Here is a 19,163-nt window from a genome sequence, read left to right as displayed (position 1 = left end):
CTCCTCCCCTACTTGGGACCACAAGGAAGATGGTGCAGAGACAGAGAGCACTGAGGTTCAGGACTTACACAGTCCAGGGAGCAAGACAGGAACCGGAAAGAACAGGTTTTATCTGTTTATTTAAAAACAGAATATCTTTTTTATGTACAAATATGAACATATTTACACAAAATATACATACTAGAGTTCCATATCTTCAGGTTCCGCCTCCAAAGTCCTGGGCTGGCTGGAGAGCAGGGGATGAGAGTCTCTCCTTTGGTCCAGAAATCCAGCAGAGTTCGGGCTGAGCAGGGTTTGGGCACTAAATCTAGATATTCTGGTTGAATGTATTTGGGTGGGGCAGGCAAAAATGGACCTTATCTAATCCCAACCAGAGAAACGGCTGGAAGTTAGTGACCCAAGTTAGTAACCCTGAGACTCCTGGGGAAAAGGAGACATTCTTGCTCCCAGCAGCTCCTTCACCTCCCTTGGTCTATAATCACTCTTCTCTCTCCCCTACACCACAACCAAACCAGAAGCCCTTGTCACCAAGTCCTAGCAGCCCCCCACCAAGGGATCACAAACAACTGTGGATACAACTAAGAAAACATGAGGCTAGGGGAAGAGCTCAGGAGCCCCTAGGGCCAAGGACCCTACCTACCCTCCCATAGCCAGTAACGGAGGGGCACACACCCCTCCTTCAAACTCTATCAGCTCTTCGGCTCCCTCCCAAGAGCCTGCCTAGATTAAGATGCCTTAGACGGAGCACCTTTCAGAACCACAGGAACTAACCCCCTGGGGTAGGACCTGAGCAAGGTCTAGCTTTGCTGAATTCTTGTGTAGGCTGATGTCACTTTAAGCAGTCCTTGCAGTAATAAATGTCCAGGTGAATCAAAAGTTTATAAAAAGTCTTTTGTCTTATGAATGCATTTGGGGCAGTAGTCCTCAAAGAAGCTCCACTGTGCAGGTTTACGTACAACAAATACGTACATGCAGCAGGCCCAGAGGCCACCAGAGGGCAGAGGGTTTCTTCTGTAACAGTTTGAGCCTCTGGCCCACCCCTAGGCCCGCTGCTTTACACTTGCCCTGACAGCTCCCAAGTGGTGGGAGCCCGGCTCCCGCACTCAGGAGGCCAGATTCCAGCTCCAGCTATGCCCGCACACCTGGACCTGGCCCACAGTCTCCACCTCCCGCCTCCAACCTCTGCATCATTAATACTGCTCTGGGGTCTGAGGAAAACACCTGCGTTTTACAGGCAAAGGTCACACAGCCACACGACACATGCACCGATCCCCTGTGGAGTTCCCCATGCAGCCACTGAACCCTGTGGCACACACACCACGGTTCACTTGGACTCTGACGTGACAACACAACGCACACCGTGGGCACGGTCACCCCTCCGCGCACACACAGTGCACACTCAGACAAGCACTAATGCACACACAGTGACCTGCACACACTGTGGGAGGGACTCAACAAGCAGAGCCCTTCCGTCATCCAACAGAAGGACCGGAGGAAAAGGTCGAGCAGTCAGTGGGGTGGGGAGCATCTTCCTCAGGAAATGAGGTGTGTAGGGAGGCTCCCCGGGGATGAGCTGAAATCTTCCATGTCAGCAGAGGGAGCCAGGCTTAGGGGACGGAGGCAAGCCTGGGTCAGACCAGGTGCCCCCGCCCATTGATGTAGATGCCATTGCCCGTGGGCTTGGCCCGCAGGGTCCCGTTCTCCTGAACAAAATGGTTCATGGCCTGTTTGATGCCTTCATCCTGATCTTCCTCCTCCTCTGTCCGCCCAGAGCCTGGAGACAACAGTTCAGTCTGTGTTTCAATCTCCCGCACTGTGGTCAGCGTGGAGTAACTGCGGCCCTCTGCCTCTTCGCTCTGGAGACCAAGGGCGGAGGGCAAGTCAGGAACCAAGGCGGGGCAGCCAGACGTGAGGGGGTCGGCTGGGGCACGCTGGGGTCAGAGGTAAGGCACAAGCAGGGGTTATGGTTGCTCAACGGCTCAGAGATGGGGGGCCAGGAATGAATGTTAGGCCTGGGGAAGGGGAGACTAGAGAGCAAAGGCATAGCGGGGCGGGGAGGGGATGGGATGGGGCAGCATGAGTCTGAGGTACCAGGGACCGGTGAAGGGGCAGCTGACGCACCACATCTGGGACCCGGAGAGGGGCCTGAGGAGAGTGGGAGGGACGCCGGTGGGGCCGGGGGCCTCACCATCACAGAGCAGCTACTGTTGTCCTTGAGACCATCAGGGTGGCCCTCGGCTGTCAGCCCTACACTCTCCTCCGGCTGCAAGGCCCGCACATGGGGGAGGAGTCAGAACAGCGCTCAGCCTCTTCACCTCTGTCCTCCCCCAGCCTCCCCCCAATCACCTTCCCCCCAGCCTGACCTGTCCATTCTCTCCTCGATGCAAACATCCTCACTTCCCCCACCCCTACCCTCATCCCACCCTCATCCCGCCCTGAAACCAGTGCTGAGGGTGGCTTCCCACAGCAACCTCGAAGGGGGTTGCTGAAGGGGGCCCTCTGAAGGAGCCCAGCAAACCCAGAGCAGCTCCAGACCTGCCGGGGCTGAGTCAGCGGCGGCCAGACCTGGGGGCGGGCTGCGCTTCTGGTCCGCAGAGGGGCCCCGGCCCCAAGAATGCATCCAACCTTGGCACACACCTGGTTCCTGGGGTCCGAGTGATGGGAATGCAGCCTCCGGATGGAGTTCTCCCTGGTCAGGGTCAGCTCCTCCTCACTGGGAAGACACCCCCTGGTCAGGAGCTGAGGGTAGTGGTAGCCTCCCAAGGTGAACCTAGCCTGGCCAAGCCTATGTGAGCCGGGGCTGGAGGGTGTGGGCGCTGGGTTGTCCCTGCAAGTGCGAGTGAGTGGCTGTAGGTGGCGGTGCGGCTGCAGAGCGTGTGTGTGCCCCTGTGATACACGTGCATGTGGATCTGACCCTCACTCAGCCAGCTGCGACCCAGGCCCCAAGGCCCTTCTCACCTCCCAGAAGACTGGCTCTGCCTACCTCTGGTCCACAAGCTCCTCAGATGTCAGGCCGCCCAGTCTCCTCTCGCTCCTCGGTCCTGGCCCACCTCCTGCTTGCCTCCCCTTTGTTCCCTGCTTACCTCTACCCGCCCATGAGTGGCCAGTACTCACTATTTCTGGGTCATCTGCTGGGCCTTGCGCCGATGGTATCGGGACATGAGCACCACCACCACCACCAGAAGGCAGAACAAGAGTGCGGCGATCACACCCACCACCACCACGGAGGCCGACACCAGATCCACCTGCTTCCCCGTGGTATCCTGGGGGTCTGCTGGAGACAGGCCACTGTCTGAGGCCGATGCCCAGATCCCTGACCGGCCCCCGGACTCCACAGCCCCCCACACACTGTCCTCACAAAACACGTCCCAGGACCACCCCCTCAGCCTGGCCCTCTGCAAAATACATGCAGTCCAGCCCCCTCCAAATCAATACTCTCCCAATTCATTCTCTCTGTCTTGCTCCCTGTCCCCCCTGTCTTGCTCCAGGTCCCAGCCTCTGCCCCAGTGCTTACCAAGAACATCCACATCCACCTGCGAATCCCTTGAGGAGAGCTCATTGCTGACATGGCAGACGTAGGTGCCACTGTGCTCAGTGGTCAGCGGGGGGAAGGTCAGGGTATCTCCTTCTGCTTGTACCCCACTGGGCAGAGGCCCGTCCAGCCTGGAGGACAGGGAAGCTGATGGGTGCTGGCTGGGGAGGGCTGAGACTGCCACGACCCAACGTGCCCGGGCAGCTCTCCACCTCCCTCCCCCATGACGTCACCCAGAGCCACCGGCTGTTCCCACGGTGCCCCTCCTTCCCCTAGGCAGGTCTAGGCAGAGGTCCCTTCTCCCTGCCGCCCAGCCTGACCCAGGCACCCACACACACACTTGGGGAAGATCCACACGCGTGCCGTCCCACAAGCTCCATAGGCATCACGTCATCCCGCACTAGGTACCAGGTCCACACGGTATATAAAGTCCACACAACAGGACTGTTCCTTCCTATCGGGGCTCAGATATACTTGGACAATGTGACTGCATGCTCCAGCACCCACGATGTTTCATGGCAGGATACATGAACACAGCCCCAGGCACAAGGCCACATGCATGGCTCATCTGCTCACATGTGAGCCTGTCATGGGCTCACACACATGTGTCCCTGACCCCTCCCTGATTGTCTGGACATCTCAGACCCTGAAAAAAAGTCAAAGAACTGGCAGAGATGGGTGGGTGCTTCTGAGGTGCTAGCAACCTGGTAGTGACTCTAAGAGTGTTAGTTTCACAACAGTCACAGTCAGCTGTATCTTTTTGTCTTATTCACTTTAGGCACTTACATAAATATATAAAGTATTAACATCGAAATGCTGTATTATATTTCACAATTTTAAAGTTAAGGAAAAAAAAGCCAAGGACTTATCAGCTAATTTCCTGCCAATTACCATGTATCCTACACTCCTAGGTGCAAGGCAATAACAATATTTGGTGACCATGCATATTCTTGTACTGGTTTGAACACGTGCCCTAATTTATCTGGGGTTCAGAATATATTGTCCCAGCCCACGGTGAGTATGTGCTGGTCCTGAGGGAAAGACCCTGGTCCCAAGCTAGGCCCTTACCGTGTCCAGTTGTACGAGGGAGGAGGCTGCCCTTCACTCAGGCACTTGAGCATAGCTCCTTCTCTGCCAACCTGCCACAGCTTTTGGTCTTCAAGGCCCCTCACAGAGGCCTCAGCAAGGACTGGAATGAAAAGTTGGAGGAGAAAGAATGGAAATGATACCTCTGATCATGCTCTTCCTCAAAGGGCCCCCGCCCCAGGCCCCACTTTGCCTGGAATAGCCTCCCCCTGCCCTTCTCCATCTTACTCATCTGCGGCCAAAGCTAGCCCAGCCCCGCCTTACTGACAGCTCCCTCCCCTCTCGAAGTTCAGAGAGTCCACATGGGTTTACCTGTGCAGTGAGCCTATAAGTCCCTCTGCACAGCAATGTGGCACACCTTTTCTGAATCCCCCGTGGTCCGTAGCATAGCGCTAGTCACAGAACAGGTGCTCAGCAAACACTCCCTGATTCATCAGAGGCTTAACCATCCTACTAGTTCATTCATTTCTTTTTTTTTTTCTTGGGTGTGTGGCGCAGCTTGTGCGATCTTAATTCCCCGACCAAGGATCGAACCCGGGCCTTTGGCAGCGAAAGCATGGAGTCCTAACCACTGGATCACCAGGGAATTCCGGTTCATTCACTTCTTTCACAGACATTTGTTGAGGACCTACTTAGTGCCAAATGCTGGGTTAGTATGAGTAGAAAACAGTGCTATCCTCCAGAGAGGCTCAAAGTCTAATGCCAGGAAAACAATATCGACTGTCGACCGAGCACCTTCTATGCACTAAGCGCTATGCGAGAGGCACTGCATTCGTTCAGAACCCTGTAAAGTTGACATAATAATACTCCTTCTGCTGATGAAGAAAATGAACCTTAATAAGATTGACTAACAGCTGGTAAACAGCAGAACCAGGGCTCATCCCAAGTCTATCTGTCTTCAAATCCTAAACTATTTTCCAAAATGCTTTTAATTCCATGTTTATATCTGATTCTCCCAACAACCCCTGAAGCAGGGCCAGCTCCTTTGTAAACAGAAGGACACAAGGTCAGAGTGATTTGCCAAGGTCACCTGGGATGGGCTCCAGGTCTCCTACCTTGGACTGGTGCTCTCGCAGCCATACAAGGTGGCCTCCAGGACCCAGGCTGGCCAGACTGGTGTGGCCTAGGGTCTCTCACTATCTCATCAATCCTCTTGGAGCCCATGGGGGCGCCCTACCCAAGATCCAGGTACTCACAGGCCACTTGGAGGATGTGGGTGATCCTTTGGTCCTGGAGCAGGCCAGGGTGCGACACCACGCAGGTAAGTGGCTGTCCATTCATGCTGCGGCTGGGCACCAGATGGAATTCTGAAGTGACAGCAGCTGAGCGAGAGTGCGCGAAAGAGCGGCTGGATGTTGTGCCCTTGACCTCTGTGTCCCAGGTCACGCTGGGGGCCGGGCTACCCTCTGCTGTGCAGGAAGCTGCCAGTGTCAGGCCCTGGCCCTCTTCTAGTGCTGGACCAGGATTCAGCGAGGGCAGGGGAGGCACTGCAGATGGGGGGGAGGCAGAAATCACAACCTTCACAACCCCTGTCAGGAGGCCCCGCCCCATCCCGGTTCAGTCTTGCACAGGTGCAAGTTTCAGGCCCCTTTTTCTTCTTTTATTTCATCAACAAAGATGCCAGGTGAGTGGTAGCATTTCAGTGGACTTTGTACCTTTCTCCAATGCTTGAATTTTTTACAATGAGTACGGGTCATTTTTCAAATAAAAATAATGAAGTAATTAAAAAACTAACCAGATAACATCTATATAATAATAATAATAGCCATCATTTATTAAGCACTTACTATGTGCCCAGAATTGTGCTAAACACTTTACAAACGTTGTCTCTTTTAATCCTGTCAACAGACACGAAGTAGGTGTTACTATCTGTATTTTACAGCTGAAGAAACTGAAGCCCAGGGAGGTTAAATGATTTATTCCAGATCAGTAGCTATTAGGTGGTGAAGCCAAGATCCACACCCAGATTTTTCTACCAAGGCTGGTATTACTAACTTCCGTGTAGATAAAGGGAAACTATAAAGGCCTTTATTTATTTTTATCTTCATAACATTAACAGTCCAAGCACAGAATGGAAAAGACTTAACTTGACCATAAGTCTAGGGCATCCGTGCAAAGTGGTGGTTTAAAAAGGTGATTGTGGTCTCCAACCACATTCACTGAAGGTCCAGATCAGGAAAGGTCTCAGCCCCACTGGTCATGCACAGCCACACTGGTCATAGCTGGGTCTGCATGTCCACATCTAGGCACCACATTCTAAAACCATGGAGCCCAAGGTGATGAGGGAGGCTCTGAATGAGTGTCTTTAGTAGAACTGTTGCAGAAACCTGTAAGTTTAGCTTGAAGAAGAAGAGACTTGGGTGGGGCATGACAGAGGTCCTCAGCTGGTGGAAAGGCTGTCGTGCAGAAGGGAGAATAAGCCTGTGTCATCTTGCTGGGGCGGGTGAAAGCAACCGAGAGGGAGATTTCAGATCAGCAGAAGGAAGAACAGCCTAATACGTGGATTCTTCCCCAAGCCTGACCAAGCAGTATCAAGCTTTTGGGGTCACTTGGAGAGAATTTCTGGATTGGGGTGAGGGGGGGTGGCTAAATGAAGCTCCCTCATCCCTACAGGGCCCCACCTCTTCTTCCTGTTCCGCTTCTGCCCGCTCCATCTCTGCATCCCCCCGCCTCCAGCTTCTGCCCTCCAAGACCCGGGGCTTGAGGACCTGGTGCTTCTGCACACACAGCACCCCCGCCCCCATGCCTAACGGGCCCCACTTACCCAGCACGCGGAGCCGAAGCTGCGCCTGGAAGCTGCCGGCAGGGAAGGTACTGACGCGACACTCATACTCGCCCTCGTCCGCCTGCACCGCGTTGCGCAGAAGCACCGCACCGTCCAGGGGGTTCCTTGGGGGAGGCGGCTGTTCCACGCGGCCCTCGTAGGCTGAGCTCACGTATAGCCCGTATTTAGAGTTCAGAAGTGCCAGCTCCTGGCCGCCCTCGCCCTCATGCACACGAGCCCATGCCACTTGCTCCACCTGCTCGCCCGGGTCCCCTCGGTAGAAGCAGGGCAGTTTTGCGTCCTGGCCCAGCACCACGGTCACCAAGTCCGAGGTCTCCAGCTCGCCCGCCGGGCACCGACCTGCAGGGGGGCAGACAGAAGCAGCCAGGATTAGGGGCGCCGCCAGAGCCGGGGGAACACTTAACCACAATGATAATGTCCGCAAAGGCAGCCCGGAACTCCTGGAGCACTTTATGCTTGCAAAGCACGTTCAGTCCATTACCTCATTAGATTCACAAAACATTCCCAAGAGGCAGGTGTTATTATCGCCGTTTAAAAGATGAGAAAACTGAGACCCAGAGACAGGAAGTGACTTGCCTAAGGCCACACAGGTGGTATGTGGAAGAGTCATACCCTCTCTCAGCCCAGGATTGTGTCCTGAGCAATTGTAAGGTGGGGACTATAACAAGAGAAGAGACCCAGCCTCTGCCCTCAGGGAGCTCCGGGAAATGGATTTTGTGCACACAAAGATGGGAAGCCATGGACAAACTTTCACAGAAGGCTCAACCTACCAAGGGGGGGGGAAAGTGAATGCTTTCAGAAAGTGTGGCCAGGAACCAAGGCAAGGGTGGAGAACAGTTGGTGTCTGGGATGGGGCATGTAGTGTAGGAAGGGTCCAAACCAGCAGGCCCTTCGGAACAGTCTTTTCATGGCTTTAAGATGAGAGACCTGGATTCCCAGAGAGAAGAAGGTATTCTATGTGGGAGGAAGGGCACGAACCAAGGCTCAGAGACAGGAATGAGAAAGTCACCGAAGACAGAAAGGCCCCAGGTCAGAGGCCCAGAGATACGAGGTCAGCACAGACACACATGACAGGGTCAGAACCGTGAGCCAGAATCGGAGGACCAGAGATAGGGACCAGTGACAAAAGGCAAGTGTTTTGTGCATGACAAGGAGCAGTATGAAGCAGTCAGGGGTATCTATCATGTAGCATTATCTGCAAAGAAGGATGCATTTCCTGCACTCACAGAACCTGAGCTTTATTCTGGAAGAGGAGATACGTAAGGAGACAGCTATGGAAACACTTGTGATGGTTTCTGATTTAGTGCTTAGTGGTGTGTTGCAGGTTAGTCGTGGGATGGGACAGTCACAGTGGTCCCGAGTCACATGGGAGGGGCTCATGCATGAGTTGGGTAGAATCAGGAGGGGATGAGACCTGGAAAGGGGTCCCAGGTAAGGGACCAAGGTGGGCGAACCCCAAGGAGGTGGAGAGGCTGGCTGGTTCAGGAAGCAGAGAGGAGAGGACAGAACTAAGGCAGAGCAGGAAGTGGGACATCTGGTCAGAGAAAAATCACCCAGGACCTTCCATACCAGGCAAAGGAATTCAGATTTGGCCAAGAGGACATAGGGAGTCCCTAAAGCATGAAGCCAATGGGCGTGTGCCCTCAGACTAGAAAGTAGGGAGACTGGGGACAGGAGACCCTCTAGGACCCTCCAGCTGCCATCCTGCACCGTGCTGCTGAGAGGACGGGACAGTTCCAGGGGAAGTTTGGCAGGATTTGGTCACTGATCAGAAAGAGAGAAGAGTCTCAAAGACAACTCCTGGGTTTCTAGGATAAGTAACTTATGAGGGAGGCATGGCCGGGGAATCTCATGGCTGGGAAGAAAGAAATTTGGAGTTGTGGAATAAAGCGTGTGAAACACAGGGCTGGGGGCTGAGGCTGCAGACAGAGTGAAGGCTCTCTGGGATGGCAAGAGCTCCTTGCATTGGAATGCATATGCAGCAATTCCCAAAAGTTCAAAGCTCCTGCCTCTGGCCAGCACTTCACACACCCTGCTGGCCCTCACCTTGCTTCCACCTGGAGCTCCTGCTGGAACGCCCTCCTCCCTATGTCTGGCAGCTCCTAGTCATCACTGTCTGGGTAACTCCTACTCATCCTTGAAGACTCTGCTTAGACATCACTTGCTCCTGGAGTCCTCCCTCCCCCCACCCCCACCTCAGGCAGAGTGAGGTGCCCTTCCTCTGTTCTCCTCTAGCACCCTGCTTTGACCCATCGTAGTACTTTATACCACAGATTGTATTTGCTATTTTCTTGTCTGCCTCTTCCACCAGATTGAGAACCTCAAGAGTATAAACTCGGTCTCACATCACATATGGAAACACGGTTTCTGATTTAGTGCTCAGTGGTCTGCATTCCCGGCACATAATTCGTGCTCAGTTAATGTTTATTGACTGACTGAGTGAATGGGCGTGTGAATGAATGAATGCGAGAGACAGGCGGAAGAAGGAAAGGGGAGAATGAGGAGGAATGTGCAGTCTTTGGTTGGGCTGGGCAGGGAGGGGGTTGGCATGGCAACCTTAGGCTTGCCTTAGAGACAACATTAGAGACAGGATAGGCTGGCTACCTGGGTTCTCTGCCAAAGGAAACACCTCCAGACTGGACCTAGGGAGAAGGAAGGGGATGCAGGGCGTCAGGCACGGAGGGAGAAAGTGAAGCCCCGCTAGAGTGGACCAGAGGGTTCCAGTGAGGCAGAGCGTGGGACAGAGGAAGGGGGTCCCATGGCCCTGCTTGCAAGGGAGGAGGAAGGGAGGATACTCTTGGAAGCTGGGAGGTCCCAAACAGGACAGGACAGACCTGCAGGGCCAGATACCAGGGCCCTGACCTGCCTAAGCTGATGTTGGTCCCACCCAGCCCAGCCTGGGAGTCCAGCTAACCATCTGCACCTCTCCCAGACACCTCCTCCTGGCGCCAGAGGAAGCAGGGCTGCCAAGGAAGGGCTGGAGGTGGGCTTGAGATAGGGGCTTCCCAGTACTTCCTCTGCTTTGAACACTGGTGTCCATGCAGGTCACAGGGAGTCCAAGGCCTGCTCCACTGGGACACTCAAACCCTTTCAAAGACTATTTCTAGGACAATGTCAGATGGCATATTTTCCATCCCCATCCCTACACTTGCTAACCAGCTGGCCCCTCCCCAACATGAATCACTCACATTTCCCCCCCAAAAAAATACCTTTTTTTTTTTTTTTTTTTTTTTTTGCCACACAGCGGCATGCAGGATCTTAGTTCCCCAACCAGGGATCGAACTCATGCCCCCTGCAGTGGAAGCTCAGAGTCCTAACCACTGAACTGCCAGGGAATTCCCAAAAATACCCTCTTAGGGTACAACATGCATCAAGTCCCCAGCACATGTCTGAGTCCAATCTTCCACATCCCTACCTGTGGGTCCAAGATCCCCATGAACCCAAGTGATAAGCCCAAGCTTCGCAGGTTGAGGAACCCAGTAAAACCAGAAAGTCCCTTCTGGGTGAGCTCCCCATTGTCCTAAATGCACTGTTTAGTGGGAGCATATCAGCTTGAGCAACGCCTTCCTTCACTTACACACACGCGCGCGCACACACACACACACACGCGCGCGCGCGCGCTGCAAGAGAAGGAAAGGAAAACTTGGGCTTTAGAATCCCTGTCCTGGGCTTGTGGACCCAGAAGCTCATACTCCCAGGGTAAGGTAGGCCAGGACTGCCTCCCACTTTTCTCCCCCACCCAGTGCCCACCCAGCATCCGCATGATGATGTCACCAGAGCAAAGGAGACACACCGCCTGCCTGGTGAGGTCACCCTGCGGGCATGTAGTAGCCAGGCCAGGCCCACGGACCCTTCTGCTGCAAACTGTTTCCTGAGCCTGGTGGACTCTGCTGGCTGGGCACTCCTCCCTCTGACCCTCCCCCCCACTCCCCTCCCCTCCCCTCCCCTGCTTCTGGGAGTACCAGGATGCCTGGGTGATTCAGCCACTGCTGCACAGCAGGCCTAGCCTCAGTCACCACCAGCCACCACCTTGCGCAAGGGAGAGAACAGGCCCAACTGGCCAGACGGGATCCCTGCCCTCAGCCTCCCCCACCCCGGGCCAAGCCCCCACGGGCCTCTCTGGGGCCCTGCCCTCTGTGTACCCTGCCTGCTCCCAGACGGGCCCTCCATTCCTGGCTTGGGCTGGCTGCCTGTTCCCCACCCTGTGCCTGGGTCCCAACTTTCCTATCTGTGTGAGGCCCGGCCTCTGATCTCCAGAGGGGCAACAGGCTGGCAGCTGCAGATGACAGCATCTCTGGGGAAGGAGGCTTTTCTTTCTGAGGAGACTGTCTCCTTCAGCATCCCCTGCTCGTACATCTAGGGGTACACAGTGGGGTCCTAGAGATGGGCCTGTGAGTAGGAAGAAGGGAATAAGTGTGAGCCTTTTGCGTCTGAACGTACATCTTTGGGTGAGGGTCTGGGGAGTCTCAGTGCTGGTTAACGTGCAGGAGAGGCTGTCTCTTTGCATGAACTTGGGGGTGTTTCGCACATTTCAGGAAAGCGTGTGTGCTTGTCTGCATCCAGAGGGGGCTATGAAATGCGTGTGTGTGTGAATGTGCGCACACAGTAAATATTTTCATGTCGGTTTCTCTTGGCTTCTGCATGGCTGTCTGTCTCAGCTGCCTTAGGTCAGTGGTGTGTCGCTCGGCGCCTTCGCCTCTGCACCCGTTTGGAGTGTCGCCCAGGCAGCCCTCCCCACCCCACCCCAGACCTGAGGGCAGATGCATCTCAGGTGGGGGGACCCAGAGATGAGGTCACTGTCCCTCCAGGGTGATGGGAAATAACCATCAAGGACGCCCCAACAGAACAAAACAAAAGCTCTCTCTACCCTTGCTCCTCAGGTTCCTACTAGAAGGACCCCCACCCTTCTCACCCCCCAGCCACGCCCCCAGGCCCTCCAGCACCTCTGGCCCCCCAAGGAGGCCTCTCCCTGGGAATCTCCGTCAGGCCTCTGCTGCTGCCACCACCAGAAAAACCAGCTCTAGCTCCAGGCCTGGGGTGAGGGTTGTCTGGTGTAGGTTTGGTGGGAAGTGGTGGGGGGAGACCCTGCCTGGGGCTAGGGGGAGGGGTCCAAGCTATCTAGGGTCTCACTCTCCTTTGTTAACTCTTGCCTCCCCTCACCCCACAGAAGCAGCCTCCACCAGAGACAGGTGGAATGTGTGGGTGAGTTTGGGATAAGAAAGGACGTGGGAGGGGAGCCCTGAAGCCCCCCATTCAGGACAGGTGATATACACAACCCAGCACTTTTTTTCCTCCATCCTTCCCCCCATAGCCTTGGCCTTGGCATGCTAATTTGAAAACCAGCAAGATTCTCCCTCTGCATTCATCCACCTCCCTCATTTACCCCACATTGTCCTAAGCCCCCCAGCTTAGTGAGAGCTTCCCAACCCGGGCAAAGCGCCCACCACAGATTAGTGGATGGGGAGGGGGGCCACACCAATCACAAAGGGAGGTGAGAACAATGGGGGAGGACAGGCCTTGAGGCAGCCCCGGCTCTGGCCCAGACACAGCTTCCAGCACAGGTAAGTCCCCTAAACCCCCAGGGAGCCAGAGTCTGAGCCCGGCTGAGTCACCAAAACAGCCACACCGTGGGTGGGAGACCCAGAATTCCGCTTCTCCCAAACTCCTGAGATCCTAACCCCCTCCCCAGTCCTGCCAGCCAACCACCCCCCTCCCACATCTCTGCAAGTGTGGCCAGCTCTGCCCCGCCCCAAATCACAACCTCAACCCAGCTCTCAGGACATGCCAGCCAGTTTTAAAGGCTAGAGGGGAGGAGGGTGGCCTGAGAACTGTGGGTAAACTTCTGAGGCCAGAGGCTCCCTGCCTCAGTGAAAGAGTGACCCCGACCCCCTCCTGCACAGCCCTGCTCCAGGGGGCTTGGTGGCTTGCCTCCAGTTCTGAACTTGACCTTCGCATTTTAGATTCTGTTCCCAGATCCAACCCCTAGGCTTCTCTCCTCCCTTCACTCCTGACTCAGCTCCCCACCCCACCCCCATCCCTTCTCTCTGTCCAGACTTTGGTTAGCACCAGGGCAAGTTTGGAAGGCCGGGAAGCCCAGGCGTTCTCTCCTCACTAGGCTGGCTCCCCACGGTGGCTGACCCCCCTTCACTTTGCCTGGAGGACCCCAGGATCCTGAGGCTGGGGTCTAGAGGCTGGGACTGTGGACTCTACTATGAGCCCCTCACTGCCATCTCTGTGGCTGGGATCCCCTTAGCCCAGCTCCCTGAAACACTGGGGTGGGACCAAGGTCAACGGGGCCACAGGGCTTCCCTGGGATTCCCCCTAGTTCTCCCCACCTTGGGCAGGGAAGCTAGCCTGCCTTTCTGGCTTCCCCGGCTTTGGGTAGATCCTACAGGAAAGGGCCTGCCCCCCTCCATAAACAGGAGTAGAAAAGCAGGGATGGGGCCCTTCCCTTTCTAGGAAACTAACTTCAGACAGAAAGCTGGTCCTAACCCTCAGAGGAGAGACCTCAGAATTCAGAGAACCCCGTGCAGGGCTCAGTTGGGCCCCAAAATAGATCTAGGAACTAGGATCCTATTGGGGGGATATCTGTAGATTTAGGTCCCTCAGGCCCAGGGCAGGAGATGGGGAGGGAGAAGGGAGGGGACCTCACCTGGAAACTCATCCCATTAAGGAGAGACAAAGAGCTGTGGTGTCGAGGTGCCTCCCTAGCCTGGGCTCCTTTCCCTGTCAGGGGTGGGGCAGGGCCCTGGGGCTCAGAGCTCTAATGGCCCAGGACTTGGTGGGGGCACTAATTTGCAGCAGTGCAGGGGCAGAAGGCAATATCCAGGGTAAAGCTACCCTTGGTCCCCACTGCGAAATGGGGTCAGGACATTTCCCCCTTCTGTCACCACAGCCAGACTCACCGCCTCTTCCAGCACCCAGCACCCACCTTCAGTTCGGGGCTGCATATTTACGCAGCCACAGGCTTTCAGAGCTGGAAGGCCTATAGGGATCATCTGGTTCTACCTCCTGGTCTGCTGAAGTCTAGTTTCTTAGTTGCCCAAGGTCGTGTAGCAAATTAATTGCAGGAAAGGGACCAGAACCCAAGACTCCTGACTTCCCAGTCCAAGGCTTTTTCAGAGACAAGAAACACTCTAGTTTCCTGGGGGCCATTGAGGAGATGCCTACAGAGGAGCCAGAATAGGGGTGGCAGTTAGGTGGGCGCATCTGATCCTCGGGCTAGGAACCTGGAGTCTGAGTTTCAGCCTTCAGAGCACCCTCCGGCTCCGTGCAGGTTATAGCAGTAGATCATGGCTCACTGGGCACCAGCTTCCCTGGAGCCGGGTAGCCACAGCACCTGTCCAGGCACTGGGCAAGGTTGGGGTGACGCCCTAACTAGAAGGGGTGTCCTCTACCCTTCCCTGGCTTCTCTGGGGACTTTGTCTTGTTCACTGCTGCATCTCCAGCATCCAGCACCCTGGCTATCCCTAGTGTGCACTCAGGCACTATGCTTTAATGAACTAGGAACTGGGAGACCAAGACGCTAACCCTGGTTACGTTTCTAACACTGAGTAATATTGTTAGCTCACTTGCCTATCTGTTTCTTTCAGTTTTCCCATCTGTAAAATGAGGGAGTTGAATCGATGATCTCTTTGGTAACTTCTGAGTCCTGAGACATCATGGCTCCATTCTTTAGGCGTGGGTAGATCCTACAGGAAAATGACTGCCGAGTTCCCTGGCCCCAGCAAACAGGCCCCGCCCTCTTGGCCTAAGCGAGTGAGAAGGTTGTCTGGAAGATGGGAATTAAGATGTAGGGGGTAGGGGGGATGGCAGGGCTTGGAGTTTCAGTAACCTGCGATTGGAGGCTGGGCCAACAGCCTTTCCATTATAAGATCAGAGCAGAAGCAGCCCCTACCCATCCACACGTCTAGACCTCACTCTCCTCCGCACAGCCTTAGCTGGGGATGGAGGTTGGGGGACATCACTGCTAGGCCCTGCTGGACAACTGAGGCTCCGTCACTACTGATCCTGGGACTGGGAATCAAACTGTCCCATATAGATAAGGCCTTGTCTTTCCAAGGAGAAAGATTTCTCAGTTGCCCATTATCCTGGGAACAGCCTACAGAATCCCACCTACCGTGGACTCATTATGTTCACGCACGCACACACACACATATACTCTCCCCCACTCTGAAGATTATAAATTCCTATAATTTATATCTTCTGTATATACATTACACGAGAGCGATACAAGGCATCTAGTTGAGAAAATGGGGGGACGGGGATAAACAAAAGAATGCCCTAGGGTAGGGCACTCTAGAAGCTACCCTTCCCTAGACCCCCACTCTTCTGAGTAACCGCCTGATTCCCACCCTGGTACCTCATAGTGTGCTCAGGGACAGAGGGGGCCAGAGAGAGAAGAGCTTCCAGCTCCCCTGTAGTCACCCAACAGTATTCTAGGATATCGTGAACAGAGGAGAAGGAGATAGAAAGACCCTATCTGCTCTCTGGGCCTCAGGCTTCCCTCACCTTGATGACTGGGGAAACCAGCTGCAGCCCCAGTCAGCAATTCTGAAGCCCAGGGTGTAGGCGAGGGAACCTCCAGGAAAACCTGGGGTGAAAGGGTCCCCACCAGTTCTACCTCCCTGGCCACCTGCAACGGGTCACCGTGTCTCTTCCCCAAGAGACAGCTCCAGCCCTTTGGCTGAGGTGGTCAGGGACCCCAGACCCAATGACCTGGCCTGGGGCTGGAAGGGGACATGAAGCAGGAGAGCTACAGTGGCTCTTCTGGGGGCACTACTATCCGCTGGAGGTGGGAGAGAGAGATTGATTCCTCAGTTCAGAGTAAAAGGAAAGGGAATGTGTATGTGTGCGTGCGTGTATATGTGTGTGTGTGTGTGTGTGTGTGTGTGTGTGTGTGTGTGTGTGTGTGTGTGTGTGTGTGTGTGTGTGTTGGCTTGGGCTCAGAAGCAAGGATCCTGAAGCAAGTCCTACCTGTAAACGATGCCAGGAGCAGTAGTGGCAGCCATGCCTCAGGCCCGCACATCTCGGCTCCCAGGGACAGAGGCATCGGTCAAAAGGCAGAGCTGCCTGGTGTTTCTGAAGTTCCACTGAGTTCTCCCTGGGAGCCGGCTCTAGAGCTGGATCGAGCACCGACCCAGAAGACAGGAAGTCACGGAGTCCTCAGGCACTGCCGCACTTGCCTGTCCCACTAGGATCTCCACTCGGGGACCCGGTCCCGTTCCACCCACCCAACCGTAGCTACCCGCAAGTAGCCGTGATCGGGATCTCCGAGCTCCCCCAGAGCTGCTTCCCACGCCGTGGCCAACAACGACAGCAGAAACTTGGGAACCTGCTCAGCAGGTCAGAACAGGTGCGTCTTTGGGGGCTGGGCCTGGCGCGGAGACACGGCAGCCGCCACCCCCACAGCCTGCGCTGGCTAATGGGTGCCAGAGAGGGAGGGAAGGAGGGAAGGACCTGGGAGGTGGGATCCCATCGTCAGCTCCAGGCTTTACCTGGCAGTGTGTGGAAGGGGCTGTGACCGGAGAGGAAAGGCTTGGGGGGGGGGGGCGGGGGGGGATAGGGGCTGGGTAGGAGAAGGCCTGGTGTGGCTCAAAGAGGGAGGCGCCAGGCCAGGAGGAACAGGGGCAAGGCCCTTGTGGGTGGAAAGGAACCCAAGCATCCCACACCCCAGCCAGCCTTGCTGCCTTCCCCCCGGCCTTGCCGAGTTCCCCAGTCTCCCAGAGGGGTTCAGCTTGGGAGCCAGAATCAGAGAAAGCCAGAACTGAGGACAGTACTGGCCCAAATACCTCATCCATCAGATGAGAAAACAGAGGCCCAGAGTGAGGAAGGGGCTTGCTGGAGGACACACAACTTAGGTGGTATCCCTACATCCCTATCCCTGAGGCAGGGAGTTAGTTCAAAGACCCCTCAGATGGAACTTAAGCGACCCCCTCCGCTTCACCCCTACCCCACAGAGGATAAGCCAAGGAATTGACCGAGGAATTAACCCCACAGATTCCTGGCCTCCCTAGCAGGACCCTCTATCAGCATCAACACCTTCTCATTACTGGCCAGAAGTCCCCAAAGTGAGTCAGCACTACCTGAGTGGAAAGGGGTTCCTTTCCACCATCTCCATGGTCATTTTATCCATTTATCCCATGGTCATTGGACAAGCCACATGTCCGGACTTTGCAAGGACAATCTTTTTTTTTTTTTTTTTGCGGTACGCGGGCCTCTCACTGCTGTGGCCTCTCCCGTTGCGGAGCACAGGCTCCGGACGCGCAGGCTCAGCGGCCATGGCTCACGGGCCCAGCCGCTCCGCGGCATGTGGGATCTTCCCGGACCGGGGCACGAACCCGTGTCCCCTGCATCGGCAGGCGGACTCCCAACCACTGTGCCACCAGGGAAGCCCGCAAGGACAATCTTGATTCCAAATACTCTATCCTTATGTCCCTATAGGTGTACTCAGACCTGTAAGACCACACGTTTCCGTGTTGGATGCGTATAATGTAACCACCAAGTTACACAAAAATTGGCCTAGCTGGGATAGCCAGAGGAGGGGGCAGACTCTGAACTCCCTGAAAATTGAGGGATGGGGAGGGGCAAGATTGCTGACATACTGGAGCTAAAAATATATATATACAGGTAGACAGGAGAGAAGAGAAGATACATACGGGTTAAAATCTTGCAGTGGGATCCTTTTGTCTGGAGAGGGGCAGGAAGGAGGGGCCGGGACCAGCAAGGTGGGAGGTCATTTCAGGTAGAATATTTTCCACACACACACGCACCCCTGCCTCTACCTGTCAAAATCTTACTCATCTTTCAAAACTGACCTCAAGTGCCACATCTTCCATGAAGCCTTCTCAGCTCCTCCCACCTAAAATTAATCTTTCTCCCTTCTGTTCTTCCTCAGCCTCTGCTAGTCCCTTTATTATAGTCTGTGTACTCATAATTTGTGCACATCTTATCTCCTTAACTAAATTGTAAGCTTCACTTCAAGAAGCAACAATTGAAGCCTGCTGTGTGCCAAGGATTCAGTAAATGTGTTAAATGGAGGGACAGGACGAGCGCTGTAGTCTGTGAACTCCTGGAAAGTCAGGCTTGTTTTATAATCTTGTCTCAGTCATCCATGCTAGGACAGTCCACAGCACTTAATGGAGACTGAATACATTTTTGTTGAAGGCATGGTATTATGAACGGAAAAGGCGGTCAGGTAGAGGAGTGGAGATCCTGACTCTCCTGAATCTGGTTAGAGACCCAGACTTTAACGTGCCTCTGGACCGTGACCCCAACTCTCTCTCTCTAGATCCCAAATCTCAGCAGGGTCCATGGTAGCGACCTCTTCTTGGAGGGCTGTTTCCCACAGGTCGGGGCCAGGCCGAATGCCAAAGCTCCTGTTTCTCTCCGCCTCCACTTTGGTGAACCCCTTCCCCTCTTCGGGACTCACATCGCACCTGTGCCAGGGAAGCAGCCCCACCCCTATGCTGCTTTGAGATGCACGGTGGCAGGGGTGGGGTAGAGCAGGGGGGAATGGGAGGGAGGAGCGTCCCGTGTTATAATTATAATCATCAAACCTTGGATCCCATCGCGTGATTTCAGAGGAACTCCCTTCCTTCCCACAGGTTCACCCCTCCTGGTCCAGGAAACCACAGGAGAAACTGAGGCACGGTGGTAGGAAAGCAGTTAGATCAAAAGGTGGGTATCCTGTCCCTCTATCTCCTTCAGCCTTTTAGCTCACAATACATCCCAGTACTGCCAGTCAGGAAGTCAGTGAGC

At 55.0% G+C, this 19,163-nt stretch overlaps 1 protein-coding gene across 8 annotated transcripts; it reads right to left on the bottom strand.

Moving 5' to 3' along the window:
- Positions 1–100: 100 nt before the first annotated feature.
- On the bottom strand, positions 101–16,784 carry NECTIN4 (nectin cell adhesion molecule 4). Of its 8 annotated transcripts, none has more exons than XM_033856197.2 (10): positions 16,380–16,784; positions 10,008–10,045; positions 7,383–7,742; positions 5,815–6,105; positions 4,601–4,721; positions 3,515–3,663; positions 3,115–3,274; positions 2,638–2,713; positions 2,189–2,263; positions 101–1,931 (listed from the first exon to the last, which is right to left on the bottom strand). In XM_033856197.2, the coding sequence occupies exons 1-10, from the start codon at positions 16,412–16,414 to the stop codon at positions 1,632–1,634; spliced, it is 1,605 nt and encodes a 534-aa protein (XP_033712088.1). In that variant the 5' UTR covers positions 16,415–16,784; the 3' UTR covers positions 101–1,631. The 8 variants fall into 8 exon arrangements, with proteins under 8 accessions (XP_033712088.1, XP_033712097.1, XP_033712068.1 ...); XM_033856206.2 differs by lacking the exon at positions 16,380–16,784 and adding an exon at positions 14,979–16,276; XM_033856177.2 differs by lacking the exon at positions 10,008–10,045 and having other exon boundaries at positions 16,380–16,775.
- Between the last annotated feature and the right edge of the window lie 2,379 nt (positions 16,785–19,163).

This window comes from Tursiops truncatus, chromosome 1 (genome assembly GCF_011762595.2).
Source record: "Tursiops truncatus isolate mTurTru1 chromosome 1, mTurTru1.mat.Y, whole genome shotgun sequence".
NCBI classification, from domain to species: domain Eukaryota; kingdom Metazoa; phylum Chordata; class Mammalia; order Artiodactyla; family Delphinidae; genus Tursiops; species Tursiops truncatus.
This window is presented reverse-complemented; position numbering and strand designations above follow the sequence as displayed.